Consider the following 12,500-nt stretch of genomic DNA (forward strand, 5'->3'; position numbering starts at 1 on the left):
GAGAGAGAGAGAGAGAGAGAGAGAGAGAGAGAGAGAGAGAGAGAGAGAGAGAGAGAGAGAGAGAGAGAGAGAGAGAGAGAGAGAGAGAGAGAGAGTTCCTGAGTTATATAGTGAGAGAGAGAGGCAGTTAGTTATTCAGTCAATTAGCTAGTATAGTTAGCTTAGATACTCAGGTAGGTTTGATTGTTAGTTTGACAGGCCATCAGTCACTGAATCAGCGAGTGAGTTTGTCTATTGAGGGTGTTGATATTGAAGTTAGAATTGTTTTTAAGTATGTAAGTCTTAAAAAACTGAAATATAGATAAAAACTAGTATGCATCTGTATGGTAAGTATGTAGTATATGGTACGCTGTATGTGTGATTGCATATGTTTTATTTAAACCACAACAGCTAAGCGTACAAAACAGAGAAGCTCCTCTCTCTTCAGTCTCAGACCAAAATATCTCCTCAAACTCCCTCTCCGCTCTCCAATGTCAGCCTGTGTGTGTATATGCGTGTTTGTACTTGAGTTTGAGCGTGTGTGTGTGTGTGGGTGTATTTCATTTGAGTGTGTTTGTTTATGTGTGTGTGTGTGTGTGTGTATTTCATGTGTGTGTGTATGCATGTGTGTATCTATGTGTGTGTACATGTGCTTGTGTATATGTTTGTGTATTTAAGTGTGCATAGTTGTTGTGTAAATAGTAATTGTGAGTGTCTATAAGATTGTTGAAGTGTTTGTCCCTGTGTGCGTATATCTGTCTATGTTTGTGCGCGTGTGTATTGAGCATTTACGTGTGCGTGTCTCACTCCCCACAAGACAGCAGCTGCGTTATGTGCACGCCAGCACCTGCTGTGCCTGTGGGCCCTAAAATAGGCACACTAGCGTAGCACTGACGTAGCGGTAGCATAGCACTAGCGGTAGCTTTGAAGGTGACTGATAGGAAGTGTTTTAGCGGGTCATGGGTGAGGCTCGTTCATCAATCATGAGCATCAATGTGTTCATAGGCCTGCAAGGATAGGTCCATTGTTGTTTCAATTGAATAAATTAAATCACCTTTTTTATTTAATTTAAATTATTATCGAAATAATAGTCATTATTAATTATCTATTTTCTTGCAAAAAAGTGTGTATAATTTTACTGATTATTTATTGAATATATTCATACATTCATTTGACAATAACAACAATACAAAATTATAGTAAGTATACTACTTTGTATACATGTGTGTACATATGTGTGTGTGTCTATATCTTGTTGGTGTGTGTGTGTGTGTGTGTGTGTGTGTGTGTGTGTGTGTGTGTGTGTGTGTGTGTGTGTGTGTGTGTGTGTGTGTGTGTGTGTGTTTTCTTGTGCATATGTGTGTGTGTGTGTGTGTGTGTGTGTGTGTGTGTGTGTGTGTGTATGTGTGTGTGTGTGTGTGTGTGTGTGTGTGTGTGTGTGTGTGTGTGTGTGTGTGTGTGTGTGTGTTTGTGTTTGTTTGTGTGTGTTTGTGTGTCGTGGTCAAAACAGAGGGTGACGACATGTAATATCTAAATGTAAAAGGGGACGTTGGCTGGAAGGCATTTTGTGTGTCACAGTAAACAGCCAGACTCACCGCATATTCATAGTCGCCAATGTCTCTCATGATTCAGAGATGCAGAAAATGTTCCCACACACAACATCTACAGGCATGCAGACAGAGACAGATAGACAGACAGAAAAATAGATGGGCCGACAGACAAAAACATTCACCTCATATTCATAGTCTCTTGATCATCATGAAGACATGTTGAAAATGTTCCCACACATAGACATAATGTATACTGTCATGCAGACACACACACGCACACATACACACACACGCACACACTCACGCACGCACGCAAACATGCACACTAATAACCTCTGCAAGCTAAAAGCAGCTACATAACAAAGTAACATACATGTTATGCACTGTAGTGTATCTATTCATGTCAGGGCAGGTTGTTATGTTGGGGAGGAGGAGGGGAGGGAATCTCCAGAGGGGTATTCTGGACCTCCAGGACCTCAACCAGACCCAGTCCCCATAAAGAACATCCGTCACCTGTTACACTGAACCCAAGTGTGTGTGTGTGTGTGTGTGTGTGTGTGTGTGTGTGTGTGTGTGTGTGTGTGTGTGTGTGTGTGTGTGTGTGTGTGTGTGTGTGTGTGTGCGTGCGTGCGTGCGTGCGTGCGTGCGTGTGTGTGTGTGTGTGTTTGTGTGTGTGTGTGTTGGTGTGTGTTTGTGTGTGATTATAAGTTTATGTGCCAGTGCGATACACACACACACTCATATATAAACCCATACACACACATAAAAACACACACACACACACACAGATACACACACCCACACACATGTTACTGGAGCTCCTTCCGGTCTCCTGTGGGTCCTGCAACATCACTTCCTTCAGGAGCCCAATCTATTTAAAGATGGGGGTCTCGCCTGCGGAGAACAACTGCTGCTCTCCTGGTTGCTGACCAACACTTCGAAGAGAGAGGGCACACTTTAGGACACTCTGAATAGACTCGATAGGAAGTCTTGAGCACTTCAAAAGACTCTAGATGTCCATGGGATATTCTATAAGAATTCCGAATGGTCCCCAGTTTTGAAAAATTCGATATCATCTATAAGAATTTTTAGGAGACTCGAAGACTAGAGAAGCCTTTTTACTTTATTTTTTAGAATAACTATTGGTTTTTCTATTCATGTTTCTAATATTTTCAAACCAAAGTTGTGGGATGCTGAAGGAGGAACTTCCTTTCTTCTAGTACTCATGGTCTGGCGTTGACATTCCACCTCTTTCACATCGTGTAAAACCGCCTACAGAAGGCCACTAAACCCAAACCCAACCCACCAGCGAATCACTACAAGACAACTTACGGAACTGCAGAACTACAGAACCTCCAAGTGGTCCCCTCGCAGTGGTCGCCATGAGCGATAGCAGCAGCAGCAGCGCCCCGGGGGCGCGGCCTTCCTTTGCCCGCGTGGCCAAGAAGGTTCGCTGTGCGGCGGCGGTGGCCAGCCTGGCAAAGAGCTGGCAGGGCTGGGCCAACGTGCACTCGGAGCAGCAGGAAACCATCCCCAGCGGCTGGATGCCCGACTCTCTGGAGGTCGGGGACTCGATGGAGCAACACACCCGCGCGGTGAAGAAGCTGCTGGTAGCGCCCCGTGTCGCCTCCGCAGACGCCGACGACGGCGGTAAGATCCGCAGCGGGGCCGTGACCAAGAGCGTCCCGCTGAGACGCAGCGAGTGCAGCAGCGGAGACCTCATCAGCTCCATCCTGGGCAAGATGGAGACCGGTCCCGCCGAGTTTAAACCGCTCGCGGGCAGCGAGTCGCCCACCCGGCGTCGCCAGATGAGGGCACTGCAGAACGGCGCTGGGGCCGGGGCAGGAAGTGGAGCCCTCCAGGAGAGGAAGTTGATGCTTCAGGATAAATCGCTGGGCTCGCGGAGCAGCAGCCTGGACACGGAGGACAGCGGGCTGGGGGAGGAGGTGGGGCTTAGCGACCACAGCGAATCAAAGAGGGAGTTGAGTAACGGGCTCCTGAAGAAGCCAATCGACAGGCCCAAGGTAAATGTATGGCTTAATATTCATAACTATTATTCATATTTTTCAATGGTGTAATCCTGGTCTCCCTCAATGATTGCTGAATGAGAATTTTTTATAAAGGTTGAATGAACGTAGTCAAGAGTGCACTTAATGTTCACGAGCACTCAATAATGTATTGTACGAGTGAATTGATTCCATAACCTATTAAGCTGGATAGTGTAGTGGTTGGGGTGTTCTAATGTCCATATAGTCCATATATATAGAAACGCTTCCCCGCTCCTTAAAGCTAGGACAGGCAGTTTAGAGAAACCTGCCAGAGTAAGCTAGATTTTGAAAGGATCCAACTCCCCGAAAACACATGACGGTTTATTGCTTATAAGCTTTAGCCAGGGTCTGCCTAGCCTTGTGGAAGACTCCAGTCATGTGCAATGAATGCAAGGGTATAGTAATCAGGGTATTTTTAGGGTAGGTAGGTAGACAGGTAGGTCGACAGACAGGGAGGCCATGCAATCATTTCATCAGTGCAGAGGGTCGTTGGTCGTCGAATGTCATGCCACTGATGTTTTCAATTTTTTCAGCGCATTCCTTTCCTCATTACTGTTGAGATGCAAAGAGAATTTCAATCAATTTGACCAAAAATGCTTCTCAAATAAATAACATACCCTAGCTTTAACAACTTGAACGAGTAAATTGAATTAATTAATTAATACATTCCATACAAAGTAGCTTTTGATGAAAGTGTCTAAATGATTAAGTAGCTAATCATAAATAATATTCAGAATCAAATAACAGATTTGGAGGGATGGAGGGATGTAATCAAAATGGTTGGATAAGTTTTCCCCATTCCAGAATCCTTTCTGGCTTCACAGAGAGAGATGGATAGATGGCTGGACAGACGACTGAGGGATAGACAGACAGATAGAGATCGTTCACAATCAAATCACCACAGAGCTCAACTTTTCATCTCCTTGCATTAGCTGGGGTCTGTTGATCTGCGTCGGCAATGTGACCCGACCATGTGGCCATGTGCTTCCCCCTTAGTTGGTTGTTAAACCCAGGGGTTTAGGTATCACTCTGTTTCGCCAGGGTCTCCTGTCAGGCCAGAATCAATAAATCTGTCTTCTATGCTTCGCCAACTCCTCTCCATCAGAGAGCCCAGGGGTATTTGGAAAACGGTTCATGGAAATATAGAAATATAATATACAGCAAACGTCAGTAGAGAACACCTCGAAATGCATCCTGACTCAGCGATTAAGGGGAGCTGTTGTTGAATTAATGGAGGTCTGCCCCTCTCATATGTTGTGTGTTGCACTCGGCTCTCCCTCCTGCATCCTACTACTGCAGCCAGCCTGTCAGATGGGTTTCTGCTCATTCTAGATCTGGGCCGACTATTCATCTTGACTCCGCCATGTTGAAGTTATTATTTTTATGAAATATGATTTTCATAAAGCCCAGAGCCTGCCAGCGGTGAAACAAAACCAAAACCATTAGCTGAACGAGGCAGACGTCCGCTGCTTTGCACTTGTGTAGAGATGTAATAGCGATGGAGTAGTACATATCATACTGCTGTTCTCAATGAAGCCAAAGAGTACTATTGCATGAACTGGATTTGGTACGGAAACCATACATAAACCCAGTGTTTAAGTACTCAGAGGTGTTGATTTGTACCTGCTTCAGAATGTCAGGACAAGGTTCTGGGTTATTTCCGGACACATTATAGGTGTCCTAAAATAAACTCCAGCCAGCAGGAGCCATTTTATATCATCTAAAAGAAGACCTGCACATACCCTTCTTCTCTCTCCCCTGTCTCCCCCACCCACACTCCCTCCTCCCCTCATTTAAACCCTGAAGGTTTGATCCACACAAACACAGACAGCGCTCCTATTTAGGAAACACACACACCCACACTCAAACACAAACACATAATCATGCATACACGCAAGCAGATAAACTGTCTCTCTCAGACACAAATTCCGATACACACACGCATACATACACATTCTCTCTCTCAGACAGACGCACACACATGCACACACACACACACAGACACACACACACACACACACACACACACACACACACACACACACACACACACACACACACACACACACACACACACACACACACACTCACACACACACACACTCTCATTCAAACACACTAAGACACACGGACACTCACCAACAAACACACACTCCTGCCATCCCCCCCTCGCCCCGAAGGGAACACTCGCTGAGTTTAACGTTGTGAAGCATTAGCGGTGTCGTACTGCAACCTAACATTTAAATAAATACACTGATCACCCTCTGACCTTCACAAAGACAGAAAGCCCGTCAGGCAGATGAAGAAAGAAATAATACTTAGAAGGGGTAAAGAGAGACAGGGGAAGAGTGATAGAGAGAGAGAGAGAGAGAGAGAGAGAGAGAGAGAGAGAGAGAGAGAGAGAGAGAGAGAGAGAGAGAGAGAGAGAGAGAGAGAGAGAGAGAGAGAGAGAGAGAGAGAGTTGCAGTCAGTGGAAGAGAGAGAGAGAGAGAGAGAGAGAGAGATAGAGAGAGAGAGAGAGAGAGAGAGAGAGAGAGAGAGAGAGAGAGAGAGAGAGAGAGAGAGAGAGAGAGAGAGAGAGAGAGACAGAGAGAGAGAGAGAGAGAGAGAGATAGAGAGTCAGAGATAATCATAGAGTCAAGTAGAGAGTGAGACAGATGTACTGAGATATGGTGAGTGAAAGCGAGAGAGAGCGACATAAAGTGAGAGTCATAGAGTGGTTTCTCATGGTGGTCTGTCCTGGTCTCTGGGGGACCGGTGGAGGTCCTCAGCCGAGAGGCTCTCCTTGTTGCAGAGGACATTCTGAAGGCTCTGGTGTCACCGTTCAGGGGCCGCCCGGAACATACCACCAGCGTGGGCCCGGGGACATACCACCACCGAGGGAGGACGAGAGGAGGGGGGCTTGGGGGGGGGCATACCACTACCGCCAAGGGGAGGGGGGGGCATAAATAAGGAAGAGAGGGCAGAGGGAAATGTGAGGAGGAAAATGTGTGGATGATGTGTTGTATTTAGAGGAAAGATGCGGCGCTCCCTCCCCAAACACATTACGACTATCACTTAAGCTCTTTACCACAGAGGCCCAACCTATCTCAATGACAGTGCTCCTCTTGCTTCCCCTCTCCCTGCCCCCCGGCAGATCAAGGTGACCACCACGGGGGACATCCGGAACCGCTGGCAGCAGTGGTCGGTGAAGCACATTGAGGGCCAGAAGCTTAACCCCTTCAGCGAGGAGTTTGACCATGACCACGCCATGGCCCAGCGGCTGCAGAAGGGCGACAGCGGCTACGGTAAGCCCAAGGAGGGCTCCAAGACGGCGGAGCGCGGCGAGCGGGCGCAGCGGCACGTGCACAAGGAGATGGAGGAGATGGTGTGGATCATCCAGGAGATGGGTGACAAGGACCGGCAGGGGAACACCGTGGTGACCTTCGGACGGCTGTTCGACCGCTACGTCAAGATCTCCGACAAGGTGGTGGGCATCCTGCTACGCTGCCGCAAGCACAAGATGCTGGAGTTTGAGGGCGAGATGCTGTGGAAAGGACAGGACGACCACGTGGTCATCTCCGTCCGGGAATGAGCCTGAGACGGGAGGAGCCTGGGGGGGAATCCTTGGTTGTGATTGTTGACTTAAGCCATAAGAGCCCACAAAGCACACATATTTTGTGTATATTTATAGTGCAACCCAATAGATCCCAGCAAAACACACCTAGCGCCTTTTTTTGATTGCTTTGTGTAGGACTGATATCTGTTTTGGACATGAAAATGAAACATTGTGTCATATGTCACGCTTGAGGCTTTAGACATCTCGAGATGATCGTAGCTCGGAGAACAGGTGATGCAACTGCGTAAATGTTTGTGCCTTGGCCTTGCTGTTACGAATGTTATTTTTCTTGCATTTTTGACGTAGAGCTGAATGTCGTCGGCGTACAAGAGAACATAAATACGCACACACATGAGGGTTTCTGCCAGTGCAGATAGATCGTCTGGTGGTGGAGGATGCATCTCTAGCACGCTGGTTATGGAGTCAGCTTAGATCCCAGCTGTGAATTCAAGCAATACAGGCTTCAGGGAAGACCATCAAGGACAGGAGTAGAAGTTTACAGAATTTGGGAGGCCATGCAGAAATCAATCAGTGCTGAGAATCAATAGTGAGAAAATGTTTTTTATCTCTGTTTCGGTGTTTGTCTTTCTCTGAGTGTCCATATCTTTTTATTCACGAATACACACACACACACACACACACACACGCACGCGCGCACAAACACAAATACCCATACTCGTGCACACACAAACACACGCACACACATGGTCCAGTCATTAGAGTGTATCATGTAGCTAACAGATCAACTGGTGGACGGAAAATATCTGCAACAGTCTAGGCTTGCTGGAAAACGACACTTTGAAATATAAGACAAGCAGACGTATTACATGGATGGAACGAAAAGTAATACCGTCCTATTTTCCAAGTCATGAACCATAAAGATCCAACATGTGGAACGCTAACCATGTTAAACCTGATAATCATGCTACAATCTACAATCTAAGGGTTTTCGGCACAAGGTTGCTTAATTAAATAGACTTCAATTCTAAATCTAAGTACCACTCTACAATACTACTTAAACTGGGCAAAATAAACATAGAAAGCGATTAAAATTGAATTTGAATAAATCTAGAAAAAATGTTAAACACACTAAAACTGATTAAACTAATCTTGAATACTTCTTTAACTCAGTATTAAGAATATGAATTAAACTGACCTCAACTGTAAAATATGACAGAAAAACCTGACTTAAACTGACCTCAACTGATCCTCGATGTCTTTGCACTCTGAGCCAGGGAACAGCCGAGAATTACGTTTACTGATTTATTTTCTTTGGGAGATGTTAACTATATTTGTGCAGTATTTTAGTAAACTAATTGATGCAACGCGAGAAGAACAAGAAGAAAGAACTTTAAGGTCATATATGAGGTTATTGCTTAGATGATCAAGCATCAATGTATAGGTTATAGTTCATAGATACAATCATTTATATGTGAGAATCAGATGTGGCCTTGCAAATACAGATTATATTATCAATGTTACTTTTTAACTTTATATCAATAAGTGGAATTTTTGTTATTGGCTTTGTGATTTAGGTAGAGCTGCACACATCCTCATCCACACAAGACCGTGACTTGAGTTCAGAGCAGAGTAGTAAACAAACTAATTGATGAGAATCGCAAGACATATGAATTTGCATATGTCTTTTTTGTTAACCACCCCTTTAAATGTATTTTCTTTCAAAATGAAAGTGTGGGATTCTTCTTACAGAAGTTATCAACCATAGAGGTCACTACCAATACATATATTATATATATATATATATATAATAGAAAATAGGATTAAAGCTTACACCTAGACAAGTAGGTCTGGGGTGAGATGGAGCTTTATATTTTTCTGTTTGAGTTGCTGTGGTTGTGGTGTTTAAACTGTTAAATTATTGAATGCAGTCAATAAAGAATCACAATGAGGGCATGGTGTCTTTTTATAATTCATTAATCATTGAGCACATGATCAGAAACAATCTTATCTTTCTCCTAAAGGGGCTCTTGAATGTGTGTGTGTGTGTGTGTGTGTGTGTGTGTGTGTGTGTGTGTGTGTGTGTGTGTGTGTGTGTGTGTGTGTGTGCGTGTGCGTGTGCGTGTGCGTGTGTGTGCGCGTGTGTGTGCGTGTATGCCAGCCATCTCGACAGTGGGGGAGAAGTGAAGCGTGTTATACAAGGTGTGAGACATGCTGTGCCGTGTTATGGTGCTCGCGTGTGAGACCGGCTGTGCTCATTTACTGAACCAGGTCTGAGTCATGCCCCTTGATATTTATTTCCAGATAACTTTGTGATCATTTTTATCACCTTCACAAATGGAGAATTGCCATTCGACATGGACTTGACATAACGATAACACTTGAATGAAATCAAGAGGAATGCAGGTTGATTCAGAGAGCAGAGGCCTGAGGTCAAGTTAAAGTATTTTATTAACAGCTTGAACAGAGTAACAATGCAGGGGCTGTGTGTGTTTACTCAACAGAACAGCTTGGCAACAAATGTGTCTTTCATGAAGGACTGCTACACTTCAGAGAACCTGAAGGCAACAATGCAACCAGACGCATCGCAGATGGGAAATAGAGTCCAATATCTGTGTAATTACGGTTTGAACTGCTTGAGAAGAATGGCTGCAGAAAATACTGTGGTTGCACTGGGAAAGCTTGCAAGCTTCCCACAAGTAGAATAGTTTGGGTTTATTGGGCAGCTCCCACTGTGCAACAATACAAGACTGTGGTTGTAATGGGCAGAAACACCAATTAAATAGATCTGTTTTTTATCTTGCCGCAAACTCTCTCAAAGTACAATTTCCCATCTCCAATGCTTGAACACTGGAAACCATTGCGGAACCAAAAATAATGATCAGACCAGTGAAACCATCAGTGACATTTCCCTCGGTATGATAAACTCAGGAACTAGTCCTGGTTTAATGCTAAACACATTGATACAAAACCATGAACGTTAAATTCTAAACATGAAGATTTCCTGATTGGCCTGACATTCAACAATCATCTGGCGTAAGACATAAACATAACATAACACTAAAACATTGAATTCTCATTGCTTTGTAGGAGGAGAGGTAATCACCCCTGATGAATCTTCTGGTTCCAATGTTACCTTCATTGCAACCAATCGGACGCTACATACAGTGTACATGGACATTAACTCTAAGAGGTCATATAACTGTGAGGAGAACATAGTCTGAAGCAGAACTGTGTAAAGCTACAAACCAAGGTTCAATTCCCATGAGGGACCTCCCTCCTAAAGGTAGACACATTCACCATGCTTTAAGGAGAAAGTGAAGGAGTAGAGGGGTGGTAGAACGTGTTTGGGCCCATGGGCACTACGGCAGACTGCAAAAGACCTCACAAGATCTCTGTAGGAGATGAGTCAGTGCATTCATCCTCCCACTCCTCTTCCTCTACTTTCAGTTCCCAAAATAATTATCACCCAACACCTTGTAGGAACACACACAGTGTCAAAGGATGAGCGCCTTCTGTCTTGTATTTGAGTTAAAAGCCAATGAGAAAAGAGAGGGAAAATACTTTATGACTTGTATTACTTGACGATTTCTGCTACATGGACCAAGTATTTCAGGAGGACTTAAAGGGGAAGCTGAGTGAGATTATTGTTTCAGCTTTTTATTCATTTTGGTTTGAGTAAAGACACCACCGAGTGAAACTTAGAATAATGACCTTAGCTTAGCATCATGACCATAACTTAGCATCACGACCATAGCATAGCATCACGACCATAGCTTATCATAATGACCTTAGCCTAGTACCATGACTTTAGCTTTGCTAAATCTTTATGTGGTATTATTTTGTTGCTCTTGATCAGTTACAGCACAAACCATATAAAACCCCACACAAAATAAGTCATACGTGTCCCTTTTCAGAGTAGCAATCTGTCAGCTTTAACTGGAGTAAACAGTGATTCAAGTTGTAACTTGAAGTTCTCGTAGACACACTAGGATGGGGTACATGATAAATGACAGACAGCCTTTTAAACAGTAAAATATAAAGATTTCTCACATAGCTTATATTTAACCATAAAGAAAACTCTACTTATAAATCTGATCTAAACAGAAGTATCAGAAGTAGGCAGAATACATAACTGATCTATACAGCTTTATCAGAAACTAACGTAAGATACTTGGTAGCTGAACATTTAAGTGAGGTTAAAATTGTGTTTTATTGTTTTTTTTTAATTTGATATTTTATTGTGATACACTGTAGTCCTTTGTCCTAACAGCGTGGTTATCAGTGTGTTTAAGGCCTCTCCTCACATTGCATTTGGCGGCGATGTAGTAAACACAATTCCCAAACCAAGAGGGGGTGGGGGGGGGGGTGGGGGGGGGGGGTGGGGGGGTCCCGACACAACACTCTGATAGTGTCACACTTATAGATGTGCTCAACGTCTAAAATGTTAGCTGATTCTTGTTACAAAGTTTTAACATCTGTTTGAATTTAACAGTATAATCAATGATGAGAATGTTCGACAAAGTGTTTGGACGGTTCTGAGCCAAAAACCACATAAATAGCGACGTAACAACATACGTAAAAGCATCCTAGCAAGGTTGGCATAAGTTTTAGTTCTTCCTCCAACGGATATAGCAAAACCCCAGAGCGTTGTTATTTTTTGCATGGGTACTCTGTAAACAGGTTAACATTAAACTCATTGTCATCTCATTCAATAGAAAAGTCTATAAAGGTAGCCATCTTAGAACTTCCATAATACACCGGTCCATCGTAAATTGGTTGTAAATGTTTTTGCAAAGCTGCAAATTCTGTATGAAAGTTATTTATTTATGTATGTATTTATTTAGCATTGCTGCTAAGCTATAGCAAAGGTACATAACTATGCTTCTCAGCAGAAGGCTGTATCAAGTTAAAATATCTTACGACGTTTCAATGTTTTGTCCAGACCGTTTAAATGTTTTGTCTAGACCTTCTAAACCTTGCAGCATTTCAACTATTAATGCAGGAATGGGGATGTTTCAATCCGGGACAATTCTGTAATGGCTACCATTCTCTTCTCAGATTTCCACGAGAGGAAGTCATGACTAACATAGCTTATTTTCATGCAATATTCTGTACCTTGTGAGTTTGCACAATTTTTTAAACAACAGCAAGACAACATGTCAGTTCCCTTAGGGTAGAATGTGTTGAATGTGCAGTTACCACAATTTTGATATCAGGTTTGTGTTTCCCTTCATTGGTCCTCATTTGAACACTCAGCCCTCTATAATATTACAATTTTTTGGCACAAAGAAGTTTGACCAAAAACATTCCTATGGTCATTTGTAAGTAAATATTATAATTCTGTATATTTTTTACATGATCTTA

At 43.6% G+C, this 12,500-nt stretch overlaps 2 protein-coding genes across 2 annotated transcripts in view; one reads left to right on the forward strand and one right to left on the reverse strand.

The window, feature by feature from the left end:
- The first annotated feature begins 2,404 nt into the window (after positions 1–2,404).
- Positions 2,405–7,746, forward strand: abraa (actin binding Rho activating protein a). The gene is made up of 2 exons (XM_030375954.1): positions 2,405–3,553; positions 6,714–7,746. The coding sequence occupies exons 1-2, from the start codon at positions 2,912–2,914 to the stop codon at positions 7,149–7,151; spliced, it is 1,080 nt and encodes a 359-aa protein (XP_030231814.1). The 5' UTR covers positions 2,405–2,911; the 3' UTR covers positions 7,152–7,746.
- A 3,769-nt stretch (positions 7,747–11,515) lies between these two features.
- Positions 11,516–12,500, reverse strand: part of rims4 (regulating synaptic membrane exocytosis 4) — a 25,212-nt gene continuing 24,227 nt past the window's right edge. The window contains exon 6 of the mRNA XM_030375786.1: positions 11,516–12,500. This exon is cut by the window's right edge and continues 2,112 nt beyond it. The gene's annotated coding sequence lies outside the window, so the exon portion shown is untranslated.

Source organism: Gadus morhua, chromosome 13, assembly GCF_902167405.1.
Source record: "Gadus morhua chromosome 13, gadMor3.0, whole genome shotgun sequence".
Taxonomy (NCBI): domain Eukaryota; kingdom Metazoa; phylum Chordata; class Actinopteri; order Gadiformes; family Gadidae; genus Gadus; species Gadus morhua.